Source organism: Typopeltis vanoorti, chromosome 16, assembly GCF_054136105.1.
Source record: "Typopeltis vanoorti isolate ZY-2024b chromosome 16, IOZ_Tvanoo_1.0, whole genome shotgun sequence".
Lineage (NCBI taxonomy): Eukaryota > Metazoa > Arthropoda > Arachnida > Uropygi > Thelyphonidae > Typopeltis > Typopeltis vanoorti.
Genome location: NC_143564.1, coordinates 41,429,424 through 41,457,361, shown reverse-complemented (window position 1 = coordinate 41,457,361; position 27,938 = coordinate 41,429,424). Strand labels below are relative to the sequence as shown.

At 37.5% G+C, this 27,938-nt stretch overlaps 1 protein-coding gene across 8 annotated transcripts in view; it reads right to left on the bottom strand.

Moving 5' to 3' along the window:
* LOC150097970 (dachshund homolog 1-like) overlaps window positions 1-27,938 on the bottom strand; it is a 290,648-nt gene that overhangs the window by 220,908 nt on the left and 41,802 nt on the right. The window contains exon 1 of one of the 8 annotated variants that reach the window (XM_090406403.1): window positions 13,827-13,982. The exons of the other annotated variants lie outside the window; for them this stretch is intronic. Within the exon in view, the coding sequence (XP_090262529.1) occupies window positions 13,827-13,978 (152 nt within the window). The 5' untranslated portion in view covers window positions 13,979-13,982. Of the gene's footprint in view, window positions 1-13,826; window positions 13,983-27,938 lie in introns of those variants that run through there. 8 annotated transcript variants of the gene reach the window in all.

Genomic DNA, 27,938 nt, shown 5'->3' with positions numbered 1-27,938 from the left:
TTCTAGTGTCACCAGATGGTAGCACCTGTCACATCGAAGAGAGTAATGATTAAACGCCTTTATATGACATCGTTATGGCCAGCAACACACGAGAAGGTTAAGTCTTCAAAGCAAAAAAAAAAAAAAAAAGTATTCTCAGAGTAAAGCTCCAATTCTCAGTACAGTTAGCAACTACTCAACAGTTTCAGTATTTTGTTTAAACGTACTGGTCAATCGATATTAGAACCTTCTAATTACACAGCGGTATCTTTGATATGCTAAGAAGAAAATGATCAACAAAAGGGAGAAACGGCAGCCAAATGTTTTTTCAGCGGGAAACGGTGAGAAGGATACTTACGGAGTAATTAAAACATTACTTAGGGAACTTATACTTGTAGAAACGAATACGAATTATCATAAATATTTAAAATGTTATAACTGATAGAAATCAAATAGAAATCGTAGTATCTCAAACTAACAGTTATCACAGATAATAGAACTGCTATCTTCTGGGGATCCTTCCCTCGATGTGGAATCATCTAGATTTTTTTTTTAATTTTTTTGTTCTTTAAGAGCGATTCGTCAATGATGTTATAACTGTCCCACGTCGAATTTCTGTAGCAAAATTAGTCACTGGAAAAACTCCTCTGAGTCACCGCAAAAACGACAATAGATTAGAGTAGGTTTTTTTTTTTTTTCTTTTTCGATTACGTCGTGTTTTTCAGCTCGCTATTTTTTTTTAATTTAATACTCAGAATTGACCAGGGATAAATGTGAACAAGAAATGTTTTCAGTCTAATAATAGAATTTAAAAAAAAAAAAAAAAAAAAAAAAAAAAAAGGTTTGTTTTTCGTAGATAATACACTTCTGTTTGTTATCAGCTGTAATGTTTCCAGTTGAATTATAATTAGATCGCAGACAGAAATAATTTGGTTTTTACGTTTGGCAAAGGCATATCGCTGGAAATCCTGAAAATGTGAAAGTGTCCCGAATATTCGCTTTTAACAGACATTAACACCAATACTCAAAGCCACTATTTCAGATGCTCAACCACAAGTTAACGTCCTGACAGAACTTCTAAATGTCTCGTGTGTTAGTCGGTATCGACGATGTCCTATTTCGGTTTCAAATAAAGTTGAGTTAGATGGTACGGTAGCGAGTGTTATTCCACTCGGAAACAGGAGTTTTTATCCCGCACAACACATACAGAAATAAAATATGATGAACATAGAACGGACTGCTCTGTCGTAAGCACTAAGCCGATTTCTAAGAAACCAAGTGACGTAGCCACGACTTGCATCGAATCTAATAACAGAAAAGATGGAATGGAATATAACTTATGCCGTTTTGTTTTGTTTTCTAAACTGAAATATTAATTTTGACGATCTGTTTTTCTATAGAATCGGGAATGTTTTCCTTTTTCTCTTTGGCAGTTTACTCATGCGTTGCCATCGAAATGAGTTATTTTATTTATAATCTGCACTCATCTGTACCCTTCTTGATAAAGCACAGGTTTAATAGGTGTATTTAGAAATCCAGCTATTGCTTATGTGAATACCGAGATGCACATTTGATAAAGAATGCTTTTGCCATCCGCTATTCTTACTGCAGTTGTTAAACTTTTTCGAAATTGAAAAACTGCTTAAAGTTTCCGCGTGGTGCAATGGAGACTAAACAAGAAATAAGAAGATAGAAAATACTCAACGTCCGTTTGCGAATACTATTCTTATTCTCTCCATTTTTTTTTAGAAGCTACATGGCGATTGTCACTATAAACTGTTTCGGTTTTCATCTCGTAGAAATTCAAATTTAATCGAACACATCCACACCAGAATATTACGATATTCGATGATAGAGGGAGAAAAAAAATCGGGTGTCGTATAACCAACAGGGAAATGAAAGGAGGTTAGATCACCACATTAAGTCGGCTATAGAGAGCTTGTCTGACTATTAATGATATTCTGGCGAATATCATTAATAGGGAGAGTGGCAATATAGGAAGAATTTAAGTACTATAAATATGACAACGCGACTTTTCTTATTCTCTTTTATTATTCTTTCAAAACTTATTCTAAATATGGCGATGTTATTAACCATTATAGTATGTTATTCGATCATTTATTGAAACAGATTTGGTTTTGTATTCCGTAAAGAATCACCTCCTGGAAGATATTTTTAAATAGAACTAAAAAGCGCGGTTTAATTTTGTATCACTTGTGAGGGGGAGGGGGGGGCATTACGGTAATTGCATCATGAGGAAGTGTCAAAAGAAAACTTTTAAAAATGTAGGTAACCGAGGTTATCCGCCATTTCATCCTGCTTGCAGATAACTACTGCAAGAAGACTAAAAAGGGGGAAAAGGAGGGGGAGGGATGCACGATACGCACGTGCGAAATAAAGGCGAGTGCAGGGTTCTTGCTCGTAACTTGTGAGCTCTAGTTTTTAACACATTATTTTAACGAACTTTCAGCCAAACGAGCACACTACTAATGATGCTACGTTATTAACGCCGCTGATGGAAACAAATCACGCGATCTCTGCATATCTTCCAGCTTCAAAAGCCAGAGGAGATGCTTCTGGAAAGGAGATGATAAACTACAGCAGCATGACGAAAAGAGAAGATGGGGTTTCAGTGGGTAACGTGCTGAAGAAAACATCCATTTTCTGGCGGTGATGGATGTTTCAAAGCAAGAAGGAGATGGAGAGGGAGAGATGGATAGATAGAGAGGTGAAAAGTGAGGGTGGAAGAGTGAAAGAAATAAAAACAAACTATGAGAACGCTCCAACAGAGAAAGAAAAATAGTGATGAAAAGTGATAGTGAAAGAGTTGAAATAATAAACTGAAAAGAGGAAAGGAAGACGGAAGGCTACGTAAAGAAACAAGACTTATTTCCTCTTGTGATACAGAAATAAGTAGGATTCCAGGTAGGCTAAAATACAAGCATCGAGATCACAGCATGGTAAAACTACTTAGAAGTGCATAGATACCATAAGAAATCAATAAAGAGGTGAACGATGCGGGACTGGGTTAGTACATCGTAAAATTCGAAACAAAACAATACGTCGCAGCAGATTTTCAAGGATTGGTTACGTTTGAAGCAATTGTATAACTCGACCATTTTGTATGTTCACTGATTATTTGTCATTGCCCACTTCTCTGTAAGAAAAGTCGCCTGATGAAAAACTCATCTTTCTGGTATTTTCCATGTATACTTCTTAAATGTAATACGACGCTAATGTCCATCCAGCTATTTTGATAGGCATATTTTTTTTAAAAAATCCAATAAGTGAAATCATATAAGTGTAGAATTATTTCCCAGCCTTTGTTGTCCGAGGGATTAGCTTATTCGCTTTTCTACTAACAGGAGAACGGATATGCTAATCCCACTGGGTTGTCTTTAGGTGGGAGATGAATATCAATCGTCGCTTGGTGGGAGGTCACCGCTCCACTTATTGGAGATATGAATTAGCTTTAAGAAGTTCTATGTTCGGTCTCTAGAACGAAATTTTCGAATTGTGTAAAAATAAATAAATGAATAAAAATAGGAAAAATAATTCTAAACCGACCTACGGTTAGAATGTACTATAGATTTACGGAAGGGAAAAAAAAATTCGTGGGTGGGAGCCAAGTACAAAAAAAAGAAAAATTAACTAATTTGTAACAAAACTAGAGGTAGAAAAATAAGTACTTGTAGGTAAAAAAAAAGGAATCCCTCGATTATATATCCCCTCCCCCTTAAAGTATAAACATTCTATCCCTTTCCCATCTTCGTGCTATTACATATGCATGGAATTCGATTCATATTTTCGTGAGAAACAAGTATTGCGCCTTCTTTATATGCAGTGTGTTAATGCACCGGGGGAAAAAAGGCATTCTAAAGAAGCACTTTAAAAAAAAAAAAAAAAAAGTTATCTTCATTTTGTAATTCTTAACTTTTCTCCGCAATTTGTTGCTGTCCTGTAGCCCAGAAGATCGTAATTACGTCACGAAAGCGGGCCCTACTCACGTGACCCATTGCCTCATTACGCTAATGCACGTGCCCTGACGTGACCTGTGACGCCTTGCGTTCTCCACGCACCAGCCTGCCCGCTGTGAGCGCGCGCGCACACATGCATACATACGCGACCGTGTGTGTGTGTGTGTGTGTGTGTGTGCGAGCAGTTATATATATTTTATATATACAATCAAGTGGACCGTTTCTCATCATGTATGTCCGCTACTTCCTGTCTACGAAATGCAAGATTCCCCCCGTCCCCCCCAATTTTTTTTATGCTCTTAAATTTTTTTTAGGAAAGGGGAGGTAGAAAAGATATTAATTTGTAAGTCAAAGGTGGGAAAGTACATGTGACCCTTCGCATCTCATCTCAAGAGCTCATCTGCTAGTGACAGGGAAAGATGTAGAAGGCTATTACTTGATATTCACAAACACCAACTACTTCCGAAGTAATAATGGTTCTCTCTCTCTCTTAACTGCTTATACCTGGATCAAAGTGTCCTAACTTACAAATTCAGTTTTATCAGCAGTCAATAGTTTTCAAGAAAGTTTAAAAGAACTTACGTGCATCATATGTGCATATTAACATAATGACGTAGTTTATAGAACAGTCTTGCAAGGAGAATATGAGGCTTTTGGATCATTTTAGTCCTGTTAGCATTTTGGCCGTAGTGGATGAAATATTTAAAGGAAGATGAAAATTTCTAAGTCATGATTTAGTGCGAATATGACGTAAACTAGAAAGAGCGATGAAATCACTGAAGACAGTTTGAATTTTTTTTAGAAAAATTTCCAACTTTTGAATTTGTTAAAAAAAATTTAAGTTTTTAAATCAATAATTAAATTTTGGATGTTGATTATGTTTTCAGAATTTTGTCTTCAGAGTAGAAAACACTTAATTTTTATTTATTTTATTTTTTATATTTCTTTCCAAATACCAGTGTAGTAACGTTCTCTCGATGAATGCCTAATATTAAGTAGAGACGATGATATTAATCAAATAGGTGACACGGAAGTCTCCTAAAACCATTAGTTTCGGTCCAGATTCCATCTGGTGGAACCGGCCTACAGAATGACTTTGGAGCGTCTAGAAATGTTGGTACTCTCCATAAAACTGTCTCAATGAGTGATTCGAAAACATTACTCATATTATACAAAAAAAGACTGAAAAAGACGATCATAGCTTGGCCATTGTAACCACGAAGTAGAAGTCGCACCCTGAAAATGAGCTGCTGCTGAGTATCCCAAAAGCCCCCACCTCAATCCTTGCCGAGTTATTTCATCCCTAGTTCTTCTTCAGCATCATGGCGTGTTATACATCTTTACTGAAATATATACGGGCGTATGTGGACTTTGAATTTCAGTTGTTATTGCAGCTAATCGCAGTTCTCCGAAGTTCTGCACACACACACGCCAATTCTAAATGTATAGTTTTATTTTGCTCGCTTCTTCAAGAACAGTATTTACGGTCGCTTTCATTTTTTGCATCCTTGTTTCCATGTTTTGATTTTGAGTGATTTGCTAATGACATCTCTTTGTTTTCTGTTTTACATGTTTCTTTAGAGGAAAAGGCAGCCGTTATACATTGAATCAACTTGATGAAAACATCACCATGCTGTATTCTTCTATTTTTTCCAGAATGCCTTGTAATTTATTATCACTGAAATGATGGATGTGAATAATGGAAGAAATATGAATAAGAGGTAGATTTGTTTCATCAGTGTTTCATTTTGATTTCATTACAGAAAGAGTTCTGGAGAATCTTGTAAATCTGGATGCCGAAAAATCTCTGATCATGACGGCATTTCTTTGACTATTCTGAAGGTCTGCACCTTAGAGTTAACTTCTGTTCTGCTGTTTTATATCTCCCCTATTTCTATGATACTTATTTTCCATCTTAGAAATTAGCCCATATCCATCTCGTACTTAAGAAAGCTAACAAATTCGACCTTCAAATTATTACTTCGCTGCTCTCGTGTCATTTATGGAGAAATCCATCAGTGGTTTACTTCTACGTCACCCGGAAGCCTCTCAATCATAAACGATAAGTCAGTATAACTTTCCTCACTGTCGATCAACAGGATGCAGTTTTACTACTGTTATCTACTTTTGGAGAAAAATTCTCCAAAAGTGAATAATCATTGCTCTTGATAAGGCGTGATTGGATTTGGCACAAAACCAGCCTTTTTTTTTCAACGACTCTCTCTCTCTCTGGTTACATGCTACATTTGACAAATCTTTATTTTCGTATTTTGCAATTAATCTTGGAGTTACTACAGGATCCCTCTTCTTTCACTTATTATTTTCCTTATGTGTATCGGTGTTGTTTTCCAAATCCACTTCACTACACATAATCAGTTTACAATTTTGCCAGTGACATTAACTGTGCTTATTTAACATAGCTTGTGTGATATAAATGATCAAAACTTGTAGGACAGCTGAGCATACAAGCTTAAATAATAATGTGCACACAGTTCTTCAGTCAGAATCTACCGTAATAACCTTATTAATTTGAATGCTAGCGACACTTCGTCTCACACCACAATCTTTTCCGATGTTATCTCTTAATAATGACGTATTCATCTAAATAAGATTATCCCTCTCTGCGCCTTCCTCCTTGGGAATATTTTAACCTCATTTTTACTGGCATGGACATGTTATCCTTTCTTTGGCATTCAAGAAACTAGGTTTTCTTTTTCGCTACAGGCGTTAGTTTATTCTGAACAAATGTTAACCTCTTAAATCACATTTTTATGATAATCCCATCCACGAAAGGTTGTAACACATCATGTAATCGGGATAAAGTTAGAATAAGTATACAACTCTGCTCTAGAAAAACTTTTTTACAGCACTTCAGTTCTCAAATAAGACGAGGAAAATCACATAACATCTTAAACAATTACTTGACCAAACGTGGAATTCAAACCACGTTTTTTTGTTGTTGTTGTTGTTGTTATAAAGTTTAAGGTGCTGACTTTAGGCCCTACAAGCCTGCAATTAATTAACTATAAAATACTCTTTTCTTATTTGGAGATTGCACCCTTAAATACTTTCTCTTCTCCCCCCCCCCCACCCGAAAAAAAAATTCCCCTTGATTCAGTCGAAATGGAGCAATTAGGTTGCCAATAAGTAATCTGCCAGTGATTTCTCTCTCACGCACATACACAACATGCAGTTTTCAATATACTATATTTGTTTCTAGTACGCTGTTCTCCAAATCTGCTTACATATGTACTTCAGAAAACCCAAGTTTCACAGGTATTCAAGTTGAGTTTGTTTTTTTTTTACTTTACGTTGTTCTCAACCTTCTATCCTATTCACTGCGTTAATGTGCTATGGGATGAACAACTATTAGTGTTCAGCTCAACATGTAAAAAGTAATAAGCAGCCAATCGCTCTTGGAATCAAAGAATCCTTAAAAGGCCCTTTAGTAATCTCTAATAAAAATTAATCTACCAATGATTTTTAAAAAATGAACTTTCTCCCCGTCGTTAAACTGCAAAGACAGCGACAGCTCCCCCAAACCATCTTCATCATTTCCCTCCCTCTCCAGGTCTAACAAATCCAGGCGTTTTTCTCTCCTGGGAGAGCCTGTTCTGGGCATGGTAATCTTTCACCTCCTCAGTCATTTATCGGCGGCATGGACTCCTAGTATCCCCTGACCATTACTTCCCTCAATCAACAAGCTGGATCCTAATCGATTGCTCTGACTTTTCGACGTCGGCCGCAATGCGATCTTGATACGATCGCCTATCTCGGAGTCGGCCGCACTGTGTCCCTTTCGAATCAATTGCACTTGCAACACGTACCGAGTAATTGATCGCCAAGGCCTTTTAGCCGCGCTCACACACCGATCGACGACCGTTAACCGTTTCCTCGAACGCGGCAGCGGCGTTCCGCCTGTTGTTTCTCCTCGTGTCGATAGTGCCAGTAAACAAAGCCCCAGCACGTGGTATAGACGATGCCCAGCGTCGGAGGTAGGGGGGGGGGGAGGCTCGCAACGATCATGACCGACAGGTAGGAGTAATGTCCACAAAGTGATGGAGACGTGGAAGGCAAAGTGGGGGTGGAAATGGAACAGAGCGAGGTACGGAATACGCAAACGGAAATTGGACGTCATACACACGTGCAAAAGGCAGTCCTGGGCGCAAAGCAGTAGGCAGGTGTGCTGAATGAGGCGTAGCTGGACATGGAAAAGGTGTTCGCCTTGCCGAAACAACGGCTTATGATTTTTGTGAAAGTAAAATGTGGATGTCAGGAAAATAATTGGCCCGAACATCTTATTAGGCGCGTGTGCATCGGGTATGAACGTTTGGTTATCTGTGCGGATTGTCTGTTTAATCCAAACCGCCACTTTCTCAGTTGTTTCCACTTTCGTTATGTGCTATTTATGTGACGCATGTTTGCCATTGCTTGTTGAACTAATTACAGTTCTCTTTGGCTGACTATCACCTGCTGGCTATTCAGTAAAAAATCATAATACTACGTTTTAAAAATATCCACAGTTGGCAGAAAAACTCAAGTATTAGAAATTGTTATCTGATGCATAATCGAAGCTCTTTTTTTAAAAGAGATTTGAGCACAATGTCAGACTGAATTTTTTGTTAGTATAAATATTCACTCTGTATAATTAGATAATAGTATTAACACACTTAATTTTAATAAATATTTTTATAACTACATCCGTGTGCAGCACAAATCAAATTCCCTTCCCTGCATAACAAATAGTTCGTATGCGTATCTGGAAGAAGTCGAACATACAAATCGTATCATTGTAATATGAATGTTGATTTGTTAATAGTAATCAAAATAATTAAAATAAAGATAACAAGCGCTAGTTGCTATTTTATGGCAAAACATGTTTGCTTGTTTAAAAGTTACCAAAGTAATCAACAGCATACGAGAATACAGTGTTCGACATATGTTGCGTAATGTTGCACTACTTAAAAGACACGAACTCTTCTCAAGGACTGTATATTTGTCTTTTATTTCTTTTGAGTAGAACATTTATTTAGCATCCTTTCCTCTTACTAATTTTCAACACAAATATTATATGAAATGAGAATCTCAGTGTGATATATTCGAAATATTTCAATTTCTGGTTCCTGTTGTATGAAATCGATGCAAGCAAATGTGTGTGCTATCTTTATTTTATTCCTCTTGGGAACAGGGACTTAGTAGGCAGGCTGTGTAGAAGACGGATTGCATATAAACAGTGGATGATTTTCAAAAACTAATAGATTGTATTAAGGAGTCAATTACCGAAATGATGTGAAAATTCTTCATAGAGTGAAATCTCCAAAAATACTCAGTCTTTCTGGTAGTTACATTTCCAAGATCAAACATCCATGTTATATTGCACATACAAGGTTTATATTGTAATTACCATACAGATTTCATTAACATGCAGTAAGTGCTGATGAACATTCAGCAGATTTTCTGCTGAATGTTCGTCAATGAACGCCCAGTTTGTTTTGTTGAATAATGTTATTCTTTGTCGAGGAAGAACTTCTAAAAACGTGCTTTTTATAGAATCTTTAACTTTGAAGGGTAGCATAAGATTTTTAAGAATCACTTTCTGTATATATATCTGTCATTTTTACGCTTGGAGTATTCTAAACAGGGTGTATTCTAATAAGATCCTTCAATAAAGAAACATATGCCTGGTTAACAGCACCTCCGTAAAGCAGTCTTGGGAAACTCGGAGTGCGAGTTCCATCTAAGATGCGACAGAACTTTGTATAAGGGCTTTTAAACGAAGCAGGTCGCATACGAGGTAGCAATTGTTTTGTCTTAGAAACTGGCGTTTCAGAGAATCTGGGTGTTTCCCAAAACAGACGTACTGACCGAAGGATACACTTACGTATTAGACATACATTGGCTTCAGTCTTATTCCTGATCTGATTTTCCCTTTCAGTCGTTTCCGACCGTAGGTGACTTTGTAAGTATTGCCCACAAGGTATTCCAGGTGAGATTTTTACAGGGTAGTTCACCATTGCTTTCCACAATCCCCCAGTTTTATCCGGGATCAGGACCGACATATGGCTGGGACGTATTCATGACTGTAATCCGTGTGTGTGTGTTCACGGGGTTGGTTTGCCTGTTCTGGGGGGGGGGGGGGAAGAAAAACTCGAGTTTCCGGGTGAAAAAAACCCCTACCTCCGTATGAGACCGGCTAACTCACCTCACTGACGGGAATCGAACCCAGGTTTTTCGACCAAAGGGCTTCGTCTATACTGACTGAGCTACGGAGGCTCTGTCTTAGTTCTTCCCGTTGGAACTAGGTGAACGATTTGGCTAGTTGAACACTATTCATTCCCTCCCGAATCAAACGTGCTGCCATTTCATCAGGTTCGAAATCCATCTGCCATCTAACTAACCAATAGCAGTATGGAAGGACCATGCCTTTTGTTTGTAAAGACCTTGCTTCAGCCGAAGGACAAATGCACTTTGGAGGCGCTTCTGGAAAATGAAGAACATTTATAAGGACTCTTCAAGAATTAACCAGTCTCATATGAAGGTAACAGGATGTTTCCTTTTTGGACATCAAGTTTCTACTCCTTCAAAACAGACAGATCGGCCGGCGAACACGCGCAGTAATCTGAGATATATATATATAATCAAGGTCTTTGTTGCTGTGACATAATCCCAAATAATAATTCATTCCCCACAATCTCCTGAATCAATCCACTTGATGAAAGTAGAAGACTTGCACAGTAGAAGACCTGCTGCAAGGAATGATTTACTAAAGGTGGTAGTGGGTAGTCATGTATTAGAAATGAACCCGTTTCTCCCCATCCCCTTATAATTGTTGGTTGTAGGAAAGCACGCAAGATATCGTGTGAAACTGAACCTTCTTTATTTTTCAATTTACATCCTCTCCTATTGCTCACTATATCACTGAGCTTATGGTTTCTATCTATAATATGCAGATCTTTCTTTTGTTGACCTCTGGATAAATACCGAGACGAATGGGAACAACTGGAAATAATTTGCTTTTATATTATCCAGAATTCCAATCGAAACACCAAGAACTGCTATTCATTGTGGTTGCGTAACGAACAAGTCGCACATCCTGAATTTCAGAACACCGAAAACTTTGCGCTTATCCACTTCAAAGAAAACCTGTGCTTCATAATTCACTAGAGGGGACCAAACTGCTCAATAACATTTAACGTGTTACTTTTTATTCACTACAGGACTAGTTAAAATGTTCACATCATTATATTACAAATGTGGGTCAGTGCTCGCATCGGACTTCTCGCAGTTTAGCAAATTAACCAAAAATATTGTCGCTGACTAAAGAAATATATATTTTTTTTTCTTTCCTTCTTGGGGAAGCCCTTTTTTTGATTTCTAAAACTTACAATATCTTCTTTGAATCTGTTCTGTATCGCCTGATTAAAAGAGCAATAAAATAAAAATAATTATGAATTTACGTTTAAAAATGTGTATTGTTTATTGATTGGCACATTGGCGTTGATTTTGGTCAAACACACACGCATGCGCTCTTGTGTGTGTGCATATATAATTTTTTTACCCCCTCGGTTCTGGCGACTTGGTCAGTCAAGTGTACTGGAGCTGCAACTGAATATCGCTGATCTGCATAGAAGTAAAATGTGTATCAGTCTTTTTGCAAACTTTTATATTAAATATGAAGTGGGTGTTTTTCCCTTGTAAATCCCTCCTAAGAAAGACTATTTTGCGTGTAGTACATTAGTATTAATACTGTAGATGGAATATTAGAGGGTGAAATAATCCAGAAACCCTGCTCTAGAGAACAAACAGGGAACCTCTTCGAGCCACTTCAGGCTTGCAGGTTGAACTCGTGTACACCGAACGACGTAATTCATCTGCCATGTAAAAACATTCAGGAAATGTCCACGCCAGGGTGGGATTCGAACCAACAGCCAGATGGTAAGATAGCGGATACGTTACCACAAGGCCAAACTCTCCGAGAATAGATGAGAACAGTTCCAGCAGAAACTATGGTAAACCACGATGTTGACAAACCTTTATCAATAAATAAAATGTAATATATTTCTTTGTATCCTAATATTTGGCTGTTATAAGCATTGAACCTCCTGGCTTATCTTGAAGGCCTAGATAACTGATATAAAAAAAATTGTACAGTTTATTCAGCGTGCTCATTTGCTAGTCTAATTAAATATGAACTCTTTGAGAAGAGCTTGATACCACTAACCTCTTGCTGTAATTGAGAAAGGCAAGTGTTGTCATACTGTCGTGCTGATCCTATTACCATGGTAACCACAATCCATTGCTCGCTCTGAAGATCTTTTATTTAGGTCTCCATATGGTGTCATAACTAGAAACGTCGCATTTTGTATTTCGTTTTCATAAACAAACCCGAGTGTTTGAAACACATAAACACTTTCCATCGGTCCTGGTGAAATTAAGAATGTTGAAAGATCAGAATAGCCTCAGGTGTGTATGAACCATTTGAAGGTATTGAAATTGTCTGAAGGTAAAATGGGAAGCCGTTTCCAGCTTGGGGAGCTTTCACATTAGGAGGCATTGACTCGGGTGAGTAAAGTATTCGTCACTTTAGATGTCTTTGGGATCTCTAGACAAATGGCACGTTACGAAATACTTAGTAATGAAGCCGTTTGGGTAGGTGAGAGTCTCTGACCCTTTTGTACATCATTTGACGCCCGTGTAACCCACGCATGTGGCGACCAATTAGCAAGTTTCAAATATCTGCAGGTGTACACCGCAAGGGGTGGCACAAATTGGGCGTGTTTGCCGTAGACCCAGGTGGGTGTTAACGTTAGTATAAAGAAAAAGAAACGGGTGGAAAAAAAAAAAGGGGGAGAGCGTGAGAAAGGTAAGTGGCAAAGTCTGTGTGTGGCATTCAGCAGGCAATCATTTCTCGTGACAGAATAATGCCTTAAGGTTTGGCGATTGTCCACTGTGAAACCTCCCAAATGTTAAGGGTTTTGTGGAATTTCAAGAATCGGGGAAAAGATTACAGGTTGAATTTCGAAAAGTATTAAACAACTGAACCACTTCTTAGTTTTTAGGTAGGCAAAGAGGGACCGATGCAAGTTTTGAGAGACGGGTTCGATTGGATTGTCTTGAATTGCGGCCACAGCAACTAGTCCATGAGGCCAGTGTGTTATGTTTTCTAGCCGGTTTGCTGGTTTTACGGGATTTAAGACCTGCGTTTCTGGGTGGAAAAATCTTACCACCTTCAGTTAAATTAAAGGGTGGGAAACTCTTCGAAGAAAATGCAAGAATTATAACCATAAAAACAGTGCGTTACGAATATTTAAGGAGTGCATAGTAATTTAGCCTTATAGAACAAAGTGCGTAACAGCTTGCAGGTCTGGCACTTCCACCCTCCCTATGCAGTTCCCGTTTGTTGTTATTATACTACATTAAGTTTCGTCAAGGATGATTTTGACCCTATTCACTTCCCATTCTCTTCATGTATACTTATGATTTAAAGTCCATGTTTTTACATGCTCTTTCTTATCATTAAGTATCATTTTTGGTATACTTTTTAATTATTTATTTGACAAGAAAAGCAACATCCGAATAAAAACGGTCATTAACAGAAATGACATGAGTACTATTTATGAATACATAGACCAAATAATCACTGTATTTCATTCATCAACAAATGAATTAAATACTTAGCTGTGTTTAAAATATAGTCGCAGACTAAGTTAAATTCTGAATTTTAATTCATTTAACAATTAGTTTGAAAAAAAAAAAAAAGCACACAACTAGTATGTGGACAGTAGAACTGCAATAGAGTGATTACTTTTTAAGCAGCGCCTACTGTCGAGTAGTAAAAGCATCAACAAATAAAGAAAGTGCTCTACTAACCTATGATTGGGCGAATCAAGAGGAAAAAGAATGGACGATGCGAATTCCTGTTTTCTTTTTGAACTCACAGGTGGCGCTAATTGCATCTCACTGCCAATATGGTGCCTTCCGTCAGCCTTCCCACTCTTCAAATTGTATATGTTGTTACACATCAACAAGAGACTAAGAGAGAGAGACACTGCCGAGGACGTAGACCACTTCACTGCGCTGTCGAAAGCGGCGACGAACGGACGGAGTCACTCTGGTTTTCGCCGTCGTCATTCCTTATCTCCGCATGCCCGCGCTTCCTGATCCACTGCACTCAGTTTACTTAGCGAGATACCCGATGTTTGGCCATAAATAAAGGTCGGGGGAGTTTAAAATTAAGCAGTGCCTATCTTAGCAGAAATGTGCAGATCTGGTATTTGTCCCTGCCAGAAGAAGACACGAGGGAAAAAGTGGGCTGGGGGAGGCCGACAAGTTCTGCTGTCTGAGAAGAAAGTATTGTGATGCTCGCATAAGTAGATCTGAGACCAAAAGCAACTTTTCTTTTGTCGTGGGAGAACGCTGAGTAAGAAGCGAAACTTTGTTGAAGCAAACTGATCAGCAGATGAAAGTTTTTCGCCTGCACACACACACACACACACACATTCCCAACTGGATCCATCTATCACATGTTACAACAACAAGAATTTAAAGTTTCAACAGTATTATAAGGTAAACGGACAGGGAAACTTAAAGATCAGTTATCAGAAAACAAAGTCAATATCTTCTTGTATATTTTGACAACATAGTTCTTTTGATGGAATATAGAGCGCTTACAAAGCCTTCCTTATACCGCTTGTTTCAGATTTATTTGATTATTGTCAATAAACGTCAAAAGTGCATAAGCGATTGTTCCGTCTCTCGCCTAAAAACGTATTCTGGATTGTTCATTTCGTTACGTTGATTTTTCACTAATCTAACAAGCAGCAGTCTACATTCGCACATTTATTTATATTCAGAATGGTATTTGCGGATTTCAAAAGTAATTTATCAGATACGCTACTGCGCAACAATTTTGCTCAGCTGCATGCATTAAATAACATTGAATTGCTAAAATGCTAATTTCAAAGTTACGTCATCATTGTATATCTATTTTAAATTATATTTTTGCGATTCGTTGCCTGTTTTGGTGAGAAGAGGGCGCTGGATGTCGGTGTTACGAACTCGTCATTATGATTTAAGATATCTTTCATTTCGATCATTTTTCATTAAATCTGAAAAAAAAAACACTGCGAACTAATGATCAGCGTATTAGAAATGAATTACTATAAATAATTTTTTTTCTAACTTAATTTCAGTTGAGTACAACTGCATATGAGAAAAGACCATTTGGAGGCTCCACAGTGTAATTCTTTGCATGACGAAAACTTCGTTTTATGGCAATGGAACATGCACAGCATCCATTAAGGATCTTAGAGCCACTAATATTTCAAGTATCTAAATGAATAGACCATTTCCATGTTTATTTTTTCCGTGGTCATTCGCAAGTAATAAGACGTTCGCTCAATATGCTTATTTTATCTCAGGAAATCGTGCTCCCGTGTCAGAGATCGTAGATTAAGACCAAGCTTTGGTATTATTATGAAGTGAACATGACAGTGGTAATGAATTCGTGTAGGCTTTGTATCAGATCATGTTCAACTTCCTAATTTATCGAAGCGAGGAACAAAACTCACGTAAGCAGAAGTTTCTTGACGACATAAGTTGACCTCGTGGACAAGACGTAACGAATATTATGACGTAGTACAGTTGGTGTAATTACAGCTGTATGCTTACTTTATTAATAGAAATGATCAAATGCTCAGCAATGACAGCGCAGTATGAATAAAATATAAATAGAAAAAAGTTTCCATTGTTGGATGATAAATGCAGTATTTCACCAAATATTTTCGTACTTTTCCTGTTTGATAATAGGTATCTCAGTAAGTTAAAATATCCCATTGTTTTTCAAGGATATCCTCATTCAAGAAGGTTAAAACGGTCTAGGATTAGTTTAAAATATTTTGCTGGAAATCCGCTTTATTTATTCATGTCTTTATATAATTTCCTCTTGATGGTGCGGTGGGGATGGGGAAAAACGTCAAGTGAACACCGCACCGTGTAAATTTATGAGTAAGTGGAATTTTTAATAAGTTTCTCGTAATTTTTATTTTTATCCAATAATCACATCCGTTTTCTGATTAAACTAATATAACACTATTGAAACTATGGTACTTAATGGAAATTAACTTTACCATTTAATTAGCACGAACAAATTAGTATAATTAAAATCAAGTTACCTAATCGGTTACCATCGACAAGCAGTTTCGGGCGATAACATTACAGGGGAAAATCTAAGTCATTTGTTTTTGTTGGCTGCCCTTAATTGCCAAACATTATTTGGTCGAATTACAAGGTGTTAAACAACATTCGAGGATAATTCAGATGTTTAATACGAACGTGAATTTCCTTATAATTCATTCATCATTAAATTCATCTTTTTTTTTTACAGCATCTTTGAACGAAATCAAAATAGAAATGATAATTATTCCCGTTTGCTGAGAACTTTAATTTTGGCTCAATCGTTGAGACCAACCAAATATCAGTGAAGGGGTTGCGGGGTGCGAAATTAATTTTACGACTGTCCCAACCATTCGATGGTGCCGTAAGCCACGAAAAACTGGAGAGCAAGAAAACTGTACCAATGACCTGCTTTCTGTATTTTGATGTCTTTTTTTTTTTTTTTGGTCTGAAACCTTCCTTATGTTTCAATGTAAGCTCTTAAGCCTAAATAACAGACTCTTTAAATCTTAACATTCAACGAAAGAGAATTTAATATCCAGTGATCTACACATTTTCAAATTTTGTTTTATCACATCTAGTTTTACGGATAATCATAATTATTATCCATTCAGTCTACTTGTTAAAAATTTAAGGACCCTTTAAAAATATTAAGTCGTTAGCTCTGAAGTCTACCGAATAAAATAGCAAAGACAAATTTTACGTTTCTCCTCTAAGTGAAGAAGTATTTTTACAATAGTGTAATCCTTCATAATCTTTTATAATATTAAAATATTATTTTTATGATGCTAATATTATCCCCCTTTTTTTAAAGCCTACAGCATATGTTCGAAGACCGTCCACACTGATCGCATTCTGTTAAGTGAACCGAGATTTGTATCTTCAGAGAGAATTTGAAAATGAGGTTGTTTGTGTCAATCACTTATAAGATTTTTTTTAAATTTATTAATTCTCAACCCAATACAAATTATGTATTAGGTTGAGAATTAGTCTGGGTTGGAACTAGAAATGGGGAGAGGCGGATCTAATGCCACAGTGTAATAGCTGGTTCAAGCACAAAGTGGTGGATGGCAGTAACGTAACCACTCTACTAAAATCCCGCACAGGAAACAAACAGTTCAGTGGACCAAATTACAGCTGTCTAGAGGGAGCCGGTGATGACTCGAGTATCCTTTCAAATCCTTCTGTGTAGAGTAAGTTCCGTTCCTTTACTGATGATATGCTAGCAAATGAAAGAATATGCTTTGGCTTGGCAAGGGCCGCGGGGATGAGACATCTTGAAAGCATCTCATTTTGATTTAATTCGCAAATCAAAATGAGCTACAAAAGGAAGATTCCCAGATGGAATATAACGAACTGCTTGAGGGCTGCGAATATTATTAAGAGCTTATTTTCATTCTTAACGCAGCTGCTTCACTATGACGAACTTCTCCATTTATTTGTTGTTTAGGTGTAGCATTGTAGTCAGTGATTGCACTGACTTAGAGGCGCCTCCGTAGTGGAGTTGTGCCTTACTCTTCAGTTAGAAAACTTGGATTCACCTTCTGTCTGGGATATAATGAATCTTCAGGATTTGTCAGCTGAACACACCGGAAAAACAAGGAAGATTTTACTTCTGAAATCCGTTTTTCAATCCGAAAAATAAAGGCAAACCGTCAGAGGGAATACATGTAACTAAAACATAAAACGCTGACCCTCGTATGCTGGGTTGCTTCTACCATAATTGTAGGACCAAAAGGAGGCTATGTTTCCTTTTTTCCTAACATATAAATACAGTTAGTCACGGAGGACATCAGTGAGATTTCACTCATTCTAAACGGACTCGTACAGACTAAAAACATTTCAAAAATTGGGTCACAAATATGACAGTAAGCTTCGCCATTTAGTTTTAGCTCTACACTATAATGCTATCGCTATTAAACTTTACTGCTGGTGAAGTTTCGTCTTGGGAAATGTGTTCTGTGACTTGTTCCATATCCTTCATCTGGCAATTGTGCAGCGCCACCTCATCGTTCTACAGAATCGTCTGCCAATTTACTTTGATCCTTTTGATCACAATATTATTACATTAAATTAGCAGATGAAGGCCTCATATTGGGAATATTACTCATGTATGCATTGTCTAATTGTATTTTCGATGATTGGTCATTGGTTTAGAACTAATTTTGTTCTTTTGACTCTCTCGTGTTCTCTATACAAGGGGGAGGGAGTATAATATGCTGCAAGATTCACAACAGGACTTCGCCTCTCTTTAATAATGGTCCACCAGCCATTCAGAAGCATTTCATACAATAAAGTAATCACATTGATTATTTAAAAATGGATTCATATTCTCTTAATTTCAATTTATGCAGCGCTCAATAAAATCCAATGGCTCGTAGTTATTACAAGGAAAACAACGAGGCATCTAAAAGTAAAAGAAATATGCAGATAGCGACAAACTGCTCATGTTTTCAGCCATTTTTTAATCCTTACCTGACAGAAAGCGGGTAAAGATTATGAATTGTACCTGGCACACTGTTCCGTATTATGTCGTCAACGTCTCGTCAACAGGCCGAAGAATCAAGAAAGTGTTATATTCATGCTTTTCTTATGTATTCAAATCGTGGTCCCCAAGATGTTACACCGGTTGTTTCCGTAGCAGCTACCGCGGTTCCAAACCATGTCTGAATAATCATTACCTTTCTTCAGCCGCTGTGTTCCTGAGGTGGGAAGCTCTTGAAAGAAACAGCTCCAAGGGGAGTGGGGAAGGGGATGGTACCTCTGTTTATAGATGTCGATAATGCGTGTTTTTTCGGAGTGCTGTGTCCTAGGAGGGCATCGCAACCGTCACGCCTGTGACCCGTAGGTCCCTCATTTCCAGTCTTCGGCGAAAGATGGATGATGACGAATGCTTGTCGTCTTCCTCAGTCAACCCCGTCCTACAGTCTTGGACGACAAAAGCTGCTCAATCAAGCTCGGATCTGATCCTCTTTGCTGGGACCGGTGACACTTAGAATATGTCCGCGAATATGTATGTATACATGCATATATGTTCATGCATATATGTGTGCGTGCTGTCAAAACAGCGGACGTAGTGAGACCAGCAGCAGGACAACAAACCGATCAGTCTAGCAGTGTCATCGCTACTGACAGTTGACCTCGTTCAGTGTGGTCAGCAAATGCGCGAGGTATTGTGCTTTCTCCTGTTTTACGGACGTCGAAGACGCGAATGTAGAGAACTTCTTTTGGCCTCCCAACGCTGTCGCGACGTTTCCGGACGCTAATCAGTCACTGTCGCACTACTTGGATTTAACAAGGGTTCACCAGTGGCTCTCCAAACAATCATGTTCCCCGTTGGCTTTCCATTTGGACTGTTGTGGAAGATACAAGAGGTGAGAAGGTCCCTTCATTGAAGTTGTTTCCATTACAAACTGCATTTTTATTCTTCAACGTTTCGCTGGCGTAAATATGTTTGTGACAGCAAACATCAGATGTCAGCTGCAGCTTACCTGATGAGACGTTTGGAAATTTGGGTGGTACCGATATTGGTGCTGACTAACTGGTACGATTAAGAGATGGGAATACGTTTTGTTGCTGAAAAGATTGTAATAGAATTAATATCGTAACAGTGGGACATTGGACAGGTAAAAGATTGCACATTCAGAGGGATCAGGTGGCTGTGGCCTATTATGAATAGATGAGTTGGAGCCTCCGTAGCTCAGTCGGTATAGGCGAAGCCCTTTGGTCAGAAACACTTGGATTCAATTCCCGTCTTCTATGGCACGAGGAGACTATTAGCTCATTTCAATTAAAGTTGAGTTAGCCGATCTCATACGGAGAATGTACGGTTGTTTCTCCCGGAAACTCGATTATTTTTTTATTCCTCAAAATAGGCCAACCGACCCTTGACCACACGTATATCTACAGACATAGAACAATTCGAGGAATGGCGGACGCTAATTGCGCCCCGACTAGGAAATAATAACTTCTGACCATTCCTTCATCTCGGATCCATATGCAAAGATTGGTATCCCCATGGATTCTTCCATACACTTACAACAACAGATGTAAGATGTAGCTTAGGAAGACAACTGCGAAACAAAAAGAAAATCTCAAGCCTGTCCGTTTATTCCAAGTAGGGATTACACTTGCGTATGTCTTGACACAACAAAATAAAACTCAACTAGTATGTAGTTTATGAGAATTCAAAACAAGTTAAAGCAAACTGTAGCAGAACCGAATAACAAGAAAAAAAGTTTTAAATTCTAAACCATTATTTGAACATCAGAATATTGCCTAAGATCATCGGCTACAACTGATGGATTAGGACTGATTAACACGTTTGGACGACTGTTAGAATGATATTCCTCCATAGGCCTTTTTCTGCTACATCTTCCCAAAGTCTTTTTACAAGCATCGAAGTGCTTTTATATACTCTTTGTGACTTTTGCTTGTAGTTCTTCCTGTCTTTCCCTAAGCCGTGAAAGGGAGAATACTTTTTTTTGTAAATGCAACCAAAACGAACTCTTTGATCAACACCTGTGGAACTCCCCACTGATGAATGGTTTCCAATATTAGCTACGAACACACGTGAACTTATAATTACATACCGCACTTGCCTATCTGTTTTGTTGGGTTGCTGGTAAACTTTTGCATGATCACCGTCACGACAGGAGGCTCGGTATTCAGAAACAAACGTTTCAAAAACTTCACTGAACGCACGATTAAGCAGTTTTGGCCGAACCGAAAGAACAAAATAAAAATTAAAAATAAAATAAAAAAACAAAAACGAACCTATTCTTTTGTTTCTTTTTTTACGTTTCATTTCACTGAAAGCAGACGTGAGAAAAAGCGATTACTCTGCCATCTAGCAGCACCTGGGAGAAATGTAAATCTCTATACGAACCCTAACGCAACTGCGTGACGTCTTGAGTATGTGTGCCGTTAAAACAACACGTAGACCAGAAAAGGTTGCCTGCTCTTACAAACTGCGGTCCCTTCTCAATTAAAAAAAAGGAGGTACACAACGCGCGAGGTCACGCGATCTCGTCGTTTCTTGTATTCAAAATGTTTCACGAAGCTGTTTGCTATGACATTAATGGTTTTTGTAATTGCAACGATCGACGTGGCTTCGGATAAAGACGTGGCTTAGAAGTTTACACCCGCGAGACGGACCGAGAGCGGTTTGGATTTTCGCTTTTCAGATCCATTCCTCGCCTGGTCACTTTTGCTTCTTCTTTAGAGCAACGTCTGACTCATTTGAAACGGCTAGGTAGGGCCGATATAGCGTGACTCAGAAAAGTCAGGGTGTTCAATGTCAAACGCTCCGCCTTCGGAGATGGGGTCACTGTTTTGGTGCCTTGGAAACCTCATTATTCTGAAGTATGGAGAATGAATTTAAATTATGAGGGGGTTGAACGTATCTGTATTTTACACAACCTTCTACTTAGCGAAAAGTTGAAATATATGCGAATATCTGTGGCCTTGATCCCTAATATTTGGCACGGGCTAATACACAACCCCTACTATCATTTTGCATTTGGGTAACATCGAACATTTTTTGCATATTTAAGTCATGCTGATCTTGCATATAAATTCGCTACAATTTGTAATTTAAGCAGTTTTATTTGTCAAAAAGTTGCTTTAGTTTCACAAAGAATTCCAAACTGCACTGTTAAAAATGAATTTTAAAAACGATGGTCTGCATTTTTTAAAAGTTTTTACTCCAAAGTTATCTGCGTAATGTGACAATCTGTTTTTTTTTCTTTCTTAACTTTATAATTGTTTTAATATCATTGAGACTCGTATTTCTACCAAATCTACAAATTCAATTAATTTGTAGTCCAAGTTTAGTTAGTCGATTATCCTCCATGACGAGATTGTTTTTGCTTTTCGGGGAAATATGACTCAGTCAGTAGATGAGCTTAACAGGAAATAAACAATTAAATAAAGCCATTAACTTTGTTTTCCATGTTTTCTGTGATTCCTTGACTCATCCTGTTGTTTCACTTCAGATTAGCTTCTTGCGTATGCAAACGTATCTTAATTACATGTTCTAATTGCAGATTTTTAGATTTGATTTTCTTCATTTTTCCAGAAAACAACGTATATTGCGGCCATGTTTCCTTCGTGACTTGGCTTATTTATCATTCGCGTTTTGCGTGTCATAGTTGCTGTGTGCTCATTGCCTTCGCATCCGTGGTCTTCCATGCTCCAACTATAATACGCATAAGATTTGCAGTTTTCACCCCTTTCTTCACTGCTCGTTCGCACCTCGCATTACTTTTTTATATTTTCGCTAGTTTAATGCCGTGTGTTTGCTCTTCTGTTATTCTGCCCTTTCGTGCTATTTGCACTTTTCCGAACATTGCTGTTTTCCCTTTAAACGTTCTGTATAATGACATTTTAGCATCGTCCATCACGGGGCATCGACAGATGAAGGCACTAGGTAGTTGTCTTCACATCATCCTCCTCACATACTGATAGCACTCAATGATAGGTAGTCAAGCGTGCTGCACGTGACAAGAAGATAACACCATTTCCTCGTGTCTGGTGCCCGTGTTACAGTGTTTCGAAGTCATTGTTAAAATGGTGAGCTGCAAAAATATTTTAAGCTTGACTTACAACGCAAAAGGCCTTTGTGATCGGCATAGCTCGTGTTTAACAATCTTTTTTTGGCTTTGTTTTTCAGTTATTTTTTTTTATTCAGGAAGAACAATTATTTGTTTTAAACTAGTGGACGTACTGTGGTCTCCAGTAGTTCTAATAATTGTGATTATTTAGAAGATAATTATCATTGTATGCTTAAGTAAATAGAATAAAGGTTATTTGCATTATCTTGTTATACCCTCATTTTGAACAGTTTAATAATACCTGAGAAATGATAAATCATAATTATAACATGTTATGAGTGACATTGAAGGATTTTGAGTGGCCTTTGATTTATACAGATTCATTTATTTTTCCCTATATTTTTATTCTTTTCTTTCAGTAATTTATTTTTAACCTATCATTTTGGAAAACGGTGATTCGTATAAACGCCCAAATAATCTATTTGTTCGAAACTTTTATGAAGCTAAAGACATTACTGTTTGTTAAATCCATCTTGAAAATTAAAATGAATTTGAATTTTCTCTGCACTCTATTATAATTTATTGCAAAACGCGCTAGGAAATAACAGGGATCTCCAAAATTGATTCTGATCTAAATCAGACTGGCTTTATTCCAAATTCATAAAAGGGACATTTTCATTCCTGAAGCGCAGGATTCCCTTTTACTTCTCTTAACACAGCTGGTTGCTCGAGAATACAAAGTAGCATCGAAGACGCCACACAAAAAAAGGGCTTATTGAGCAAATTAAGGCTTATGTTAACATGGTTTAACTGTATTTGTACAAACATCTTTTAGTCAGTGAAAACGTTTATAATTTAAAAAAAAAAATTAAAAAAAAAGCAAAAGAAAGGGCTGGAGTTTCGAAGTAATTGTTTATTTTCATTCAAAGTATCAAATGGCTGGATCAACTCCAGAACCGACCACACATCGACTTCTGCAGACCACCTACGCAATTACAAGGGAACAAGAAAGACATTTGTTAAAAAGAAAGAAACCGCATTTTTTTGCTGTCATATGACTGAAATTTCAAGGAATCATTTATTTAATTCTTCCCCTCAGGAAGCCAAGTTTTGAAGTTTTTGCAACAAGCATGGATTCAGTTGACAATGCAATTAGAAAAAAAAATATGAGATGCTAAAATGCGTGTATTGAAAATCAGTAAATAGCATAACAAATGAACTTAGTCCCAAATACTTTTTCGGTCTTTTGGGAAGCATACCAGTCCCTTCCGATTTACTGTATTCAGCCTCAGGAGTTTTCATTCATTCCTCTTGAAAACCTTGTAATAACTGTCTTCTGGATTTGGTCTCGGTGGGTATGACTCGTTACAAAGCTTCACTTCGCTTCAAAGGCGAAGTGAAGCTGTCTTGAACCCTCAGATAGGGTTCAAAACAGCGTGTTTCTCTATCGTTAACTTCAAAGCAGTGGTTCGTAATACCTGTCGGGTGAAATACTGTACTGAAAGAGAACAGAAAGGTCCTGACTATAGAGAACTGGTACAGCTCTAGCAGGGCAGCGTTTCCAGAATGTTACAGTATGCTGCGTATGAATAGGCGTTCGTGTTGACTGTCACAAAGATTCTAAAACAGACGGATCATAGTGGGGTTCCATCTTTTCAAAAATCTCACTGTAGTGATGCAATTCTATAGAGAATAGTCACCGTAGCTAATTGTCACTGCTCAGAACCACGGGGATGCCAGCATTTTTTTAAAACTCACACTGTCCGTATTGATAATGGTTACCATAAGCTTCTGTGAATTTAGATGGGGGGGCGTGGTTTGTACTACTGGTCTCAGCCAATTAAAATAGGCTAATAACTTTAAACCAAAATTATGATGGGGAGGAAAAATTGTTTGGCAATACAGTACTTAAACACTTTATAAATGTATTTATCAACAACGCGCAACATGTGAACTCTGACTGTTCGTCTTCCTCTACTCATAGGACATTTAGTATTTTAAAATTTGGATCAACCTCTGAGTCATTCGGTTTTGGTTTAAACAAGAAAATGTTCGGCATCTAATCATGATGTTTTGTGATAGGAAGTTATACGAAACTACTAGAAACACTGTCAGCATGTTATTGTTCAAATAACCAGTTACGTCATAACTCGACAATCACGTTAATCTCAACTAGAGAAGATGGTTACAAATAGAATGATCTGAATTCTCGATGAAAAAAAAAAGGCACTGTGTGTGATCTCAGAGAAACCGGATTCTCTGAGATAAGTTTCTTTTCTTCCCTTTTGGGTAAATCAACTCCTTGAAATTCAACTCCTAAATAAATCAACTCCTAGTCATTTTCCAATGACTTAGTAAAGAGATTGCAAATGTAAGATTGCTTTAATATTTAGATAATTTCCATGCTTGTTTTAAACTGCACCAATGAGTAACGTAGTTATATTATACTTCAGCATATTGGAAATGGAGGATAGGACCTCTACCATTGAAGTAAAGCATGAACAACATCAAGAGGTATATTATTTTACAAAATAATGCTGACAAAAATGTGTAAATTCAATTAACTTTCTTTGCTAGAAAACTTGTATATTTTGTAAACGAAAAGCAATGATATTCTTCACAATATCAACGGTTTTTAATGCTTTGAAATGCTGTCTCATTATCTTGAAAGCGTTTTTGTTAAAATGCAATATTTATTAACTTCTCGGCCTTTCCTGTCTTATTATCCACAAACTTTCAGCACGTTTTCATCCAATTGGTCTCATACGGAGGTAGTAAGATTTTTTTCTAGTAACTTGAGTTTTCCCTCCTGCAGTCAAGTAAACAAGTCTCGTGAACCCCACCCACTCACACACTTTATATTCATATGACAAGTGGGCTGCATTAAATTCCGGCAAATCCTAAACCAGAAACCTAGACTCAATTCGAATTTCGAATTCAAATAAATTGATCATCAACGATTTGAAAAGTGAAATTGTTTTCACCTATTATATCCATTTACTAACAGTTGCGAACTCATGGTTAAGGTTACCAAATCTCCGTTTGTACAGCAAACGTTCACTTACAAACTGCTGGCGCACTCATAATGCATCTAGAGAGCGTGTGTTTTGCACATTGAACGTGAAAGTTGGCACTTAGCGGGGACAGCTTGAAGACGTAAGAAATCGAAGATGATCGGCCACACTGGCCTATCATCGCTCTAAATTGTGCGCGCGCACACCCTGTCCCTCATTTCCACACGAAATTTGCAGACAGTACAGTAGTGATGTATGAAGGAGCATATCGAGACGTGCTATGTGCTTCAGACCATGCATTAGCATACGATCTCAGAGTTTTATTCATTAGCCGACGCACTGTACACTTGAGGAATGGAAAAGATCATCCAGCTTGACAAATTCCAACCATTTTGTAGCTTCTGACCAAATTATAGAAGCCCAGTAGGCTGATAGTAGTGTTCGGGGTGGGGATCGTTTCCTTTTCTTTTAATTAGTTCACCTTACATCGTCTGAGTGACGCCGTATGCCACAGCCTACGTGAGCATTGTTGCTGACCAGCACTGGTTCCCGCATCGCGACCCAATTCCATAGCGAATCTCAACCCACAGAGGATGAGGGGGGGGGGAAGGTGTAACGAGCTGTTTATGACAGGGATCCGCTGCAGTCTGATATGAAGCAATTGTGAGGTCCGAATGCATCTGCATGGGACAATATGTCTGCGGAAAGTGTTCTCAGCCTACCCGTAAGGTTATGGACTCCAATTGATTTTGTTTCTAGCTGCTAACTTACCACCTTTCACACCCAAAATAGACCTAAGAGTGCTGCTAAAATTGAGGTAATGCAATATCTCTTCTGAGTGGCTCAAAAATTTTCATATGAAGAAAACAAAGCATTCTAATGGAGATCGTATTAAGTTTCTTCTTCAACTGATAAAACAACTTCGTCGACGTTTGCCAGGAATTGTTTTTCTCTTAGAAATGATTCCATCTTTGAATTCAGCAACATATCAGTCTAATAAAGAAAGGAAGAAATGTTAAAGATATTAAAGGATACTGCATTACTGTACACACACCAACACTCAGCAGCAAAACCCGTAATCACGTTGATTGTAATAAAATCCCTGACAACTTTGCGAACTATTCTGGTTGCAAATCTCTTTGAATATTTTTATCACTTAACGGCAAAGAAAGTAGTGAGCTTTCATTACTCCCATTCCAATGAGACGTCAGACTGTATTCAGTTAAATAGCTTTTGAATTAATTCTGTGTAACAGAATGGAATTTCCAACTCAGATATTTAATTCCAAAATTGAATTCACTTGAAAGTGTTGTCCTGAGAATTTCCTAAAAGGGCTTTATCGGCACAATCGATGTGTTTGGCTAAAATAGAGACCAAGAAGTTTACAACCATCTCCTAATGATGATGAAAGATGACGGCGACTGGATTAAATGGGGTTAATTTCTGAAGGAAGTTTTAAATGTACTGTTAGCATTGCAAGTGGTGGGTCATTTTCATGAACAGCGTGACATTTCGCTAATTGGTGACCTGTAGTATCTTAAAATCAGTTTTGTTTTGTTTTTTCCTATAAATAGAGCTTCAAATTCATCTAAAATGTTGGTCCCCTAGTTAATATCCTCAAGATTTTCAAATTTTAATAGTTGGTATTAACGTAAAAAAAAAAGAACAAAAGAAAAAAAAAAGTCAGTATTCCTACTAAATCAACATTACATAGCACAATTTAAATATATTCATGTTAATCTGTTTAATCTACTTGCCACTTAAAAATGATTAATTTGTGGTAAGTTAGGAGTTTATTTAGATCACCCTATTCAACACATTAGCGTCAAGGACAGATTTTGCATTTCTTATTTTTTGGGAGGGGGGGGGTTAAAATATAATCAAAGTTGCTGTGTAATGGACGACTTAACTACTGCCCTCACTCCATATTTCTTAGATCTAGACGTATAGTTCTTAAATATTATAATTTGTCCAAAACAAAATTATTCACAACGGCTTGGTTTTCTTTGAAACTGTTTGTTTTCTGTGCCGATAGGACTACTTGCATAACTACAGCAACATGGTCATGCTTTCGTCCGTGAATAATTCTCAGTAGAAGTCAATCACCAGCGGTTTATTAATGTCAAAAACAACAGCGAATTCTAGACAAAAGAAAGGTAATATTGAATTCTTCTAGATTTGGTTTTTGAATTATCTAAATGTATCTATGTTATCTTAAAAATCTTTCTTAAGACGCAATA